General features: G+C 38.0%; 1 protein-coding gene across 1 annotated transcript in view; it reads left to right on the top strand.

Annotated features, from left to right (window-relative positions):
- POLB (polymerase (DNA directed), beta) overlaps window positions 1-2,867 on the top strand; it is a 39,994-nt gene that overhangs the window by 12,809 nt on the left and 24,318 nt on the right. Inside the window, exon 4 of the mRNA XM_011960641.1 lies at window positions 2,271-2,286. Within this exon, the coding sequence (XP_011816031.1) occupies window positions 2,271-2,286 (16 nt within the window). The remainder of the gene's footprint in view (window positions 1-2,270; window positions 2,287-2,867) is intronic.

Raw genomic sequence — 2,867 nt, 5'->3', positions numbered from 1 at the left:
TGACTTGTTTGTTTGTTTTGAGACAGAGTCTCACCCTGTTGCTCGTGCAGTGGCACGATCTTGGCTCACTGCAGCCTCCGCCTCTGGGGTTCAAGTGATTCTCCTGCCTCAGCCTCCCGAGTCGCTGGGACTACAGGCATGCGCCACCACGCCCAGCTAATTTTTGCATTTTTGGTAGAGACCGGGTTTCACTATGTTGGCCAGGCTGGTCTCAAACTCCTGATCTCAGGTGATCCACTGCCTTGAGCCTCCCAGAGTGCTGGGATTACAGTTGTGAGCCACTGCGCCCAGCCTGAGATGACTTTTTATTAGTCCAGGTCCTGATAGTTATCACCTCCTTTTGTTCTTTACCTATTAATGTTTCACAAACGTTCTCTGGAATTTAAGTATTAATATTTGATTATCTTTAACCTTCTCAGGAGATGAGCCATAATTGCCCTTTTTTTTTTTTTGAGACAGGATCTTGCTCTGTCACTCAGGCTGGAGTGCAGTGGTGGCATGATCACAGCTTACTGCTGCAGCCCTGATCTCCAGCCAAGCAATCCTCCCATCTTAAGCCTCCTGAGTAGCTGGGACTACAGGCATGCACCACCACACTCGGATATATCTATCTATCTATCTATCTATCTATATATATACTTTTTAAAATTTCTTTGGTAAAGATTGGATCTTGTTATGTTGCCAGGCTAGTCTTGAACTCTTGGGCTCAAGTGATCCTCCTGCCTCAGCCTCCCAAAGTGCTGGGATTACAAATGTGAGCCACCATGCCTGGCCTATAATTGCCATTATATTTTTGCCCTTCAGAGTCATAACATTACCATAATCTTGGACATCTTGTAATTTAGTGACAATTTGTCCACATTCAACATGTGCCACATCTTAACCTTGACTTTGTTACTCAGTACAAATCATGCTCTGATATATAGGCTTTAAATCCTTGTGGCATAGACAGTTCTCAGCATCAGTATATCCTCCTTAAATAGACTAGCCAAGTAAGTTATAAATACATTAAACTTTAATTCTGAGTTTCTGTCTTGGTGAACTGACCCATTGATAGTTTCAGGAACTACTCCTGCTTCCTTTCACTTCCTCTTTTATCCCTACAGTACTTCCTTTTTTATGTTTATTGCAAATAGCCTGCTCATTTCTTAGAGAAAAGCTTCTGAAAAGCTCTGATACACTTCATCTCAAATCTGCACTTATGGTATATTCCTAAAAAGAGTACAAAGGTATCCAAAATTCCTTTTGCACAAGACTGGATGTAAAAATCTCATCATTGTTCCTTTTCACAATCATTTAAGAATCACAGAGCTACTATCTAGCCCATTTCTAGAATTGCTTCTCAGTAATTCTAGAAATTATTCTAGATTATCTAATCTATTACTTCTTAGTAATAGAAGTAATAGATTCTTATTTCTTAGATTATCTAATCTATTACTTCTCAGTAGTTCTAGAAGTCTGAAATTTCCAGAATGAGTAGTTTGCCTTTTATTCCTTAATGTTAGGTGTAGAAAGTAGCTTGGGTCTAAATTGCTTGAGGTCAGTATGTTATTGAGTAAAATTATTGTAGCACTATCTGTAAAGGGAAAAATAATTACCCTTTAAAAAGCTTCTGATACAGGAAATGAGCCTGAGTAATTTCCTTTTTCTAATCTATTCTGCTTTCTAAATCTTTTGTTCATTTCTATCTGGTAATTGCTATTTTCCAAGCTTGAATATGCTTTCAGTAATTTGGGGACAATTTGGGGACATTTATTAAACATTAAATAAATCAAGAATATTGATGAGTGAACTTAGGCCTAAGAGGCAGTCAGAAATAACTGGCACACCTGTTATTAAGCATGCTGAATGTTTAACTAAAAAGGACCAATACACATGAAAAAAAGTTCAGTATTACTAATACCAAAGTTGCAAATTAAGCAAGACACTATATAGTGCCCATCAAATACATGCAGTGTGGAGAAAGATGTGAAAAAAAGGACACTCATTTACTGCCCATGGAAGTGTTGGTTGTTACAGCCTTTCCGAAGGCTGCTTTGTCAGAATGTGTATATCCTTTGACCTAGCAATTCCACTTTGACATCGTTTTCCTAAGGAAACTAATAGAGATGTGTAACTACTAGGATTCATTAATTCATAATTTTTGATCACCTGTATGCCAATCACTAGGGATAAAACAATGAAAAGACAGGATCTCTGCTCTCCTAAAACTTAGATTCTAGAGAAGTGCTGCCCAATACAGCAACCACGAGCCACATTTGGCCATTGAGTTCTTGAAATGTGGATGTTGTGACTGAAGAATGGAATTTTAAATTGTAATTAATCTAAACTTAAATTGTCACATGTGGCTAGTGTACCATGTTGGAATGTGCAGTTCCAGAGCAGTGCTTCTTAGAACGAGGTGTCTAGGCCAGCAGCATCACCGTCCCCTGAGAACTTAGGCATATTCTTGGCCCTACCCCAGACATGGTGAATGAGAAACTCTAGGGTGGAACTCGGCATTCTGTGTTTTAACAAGTGCCCCCGTGTGATGCTGATGTATGCAGAAGCTTGACAACCTCTGTTCCAAGGAATTTTATGAATATTATGATAATGATATATGAAACATATACATGTTTACCTGGAGGGTATTTGCTAATTAAATTATTATGCATTTATATAATGATATACTGTGCAGCCATTAAAGATACTGTTGGATTTATTTATTTATTGGTATAGAAATTTGCTCATGATGTATTAAGAACAAAGTGTGTACATCACCCAACTAATTCTGCCTATATTTGTAAGCAGAAAAGATGTCAAATAATATATACCAAATGTTGGGGAATGAGTTTACGGATGATTTTACTTTTCAGGGTAATGAAACT

Source organism: Colobus angolensis, unplaced genomic scaffold (genome assembly GCF_000951035.1).
Source record: "Colobus angolensis palliatus isolate OR3802 unplaced genomic scaffold, Cang.pa_1.0 Scaffold52, whole genome shotgun sequence".
NCBI lineage: Eukaryota > Metazoa > Chordata > Mammalia > Primates > Cercopithecidae > Colobus > Colobus angolensis.
The sequence above is the reverse complement of the archived record's forward strand: the minus strand, read 5'-3'. Positions and strand labels throughout refer to the sequence as shown.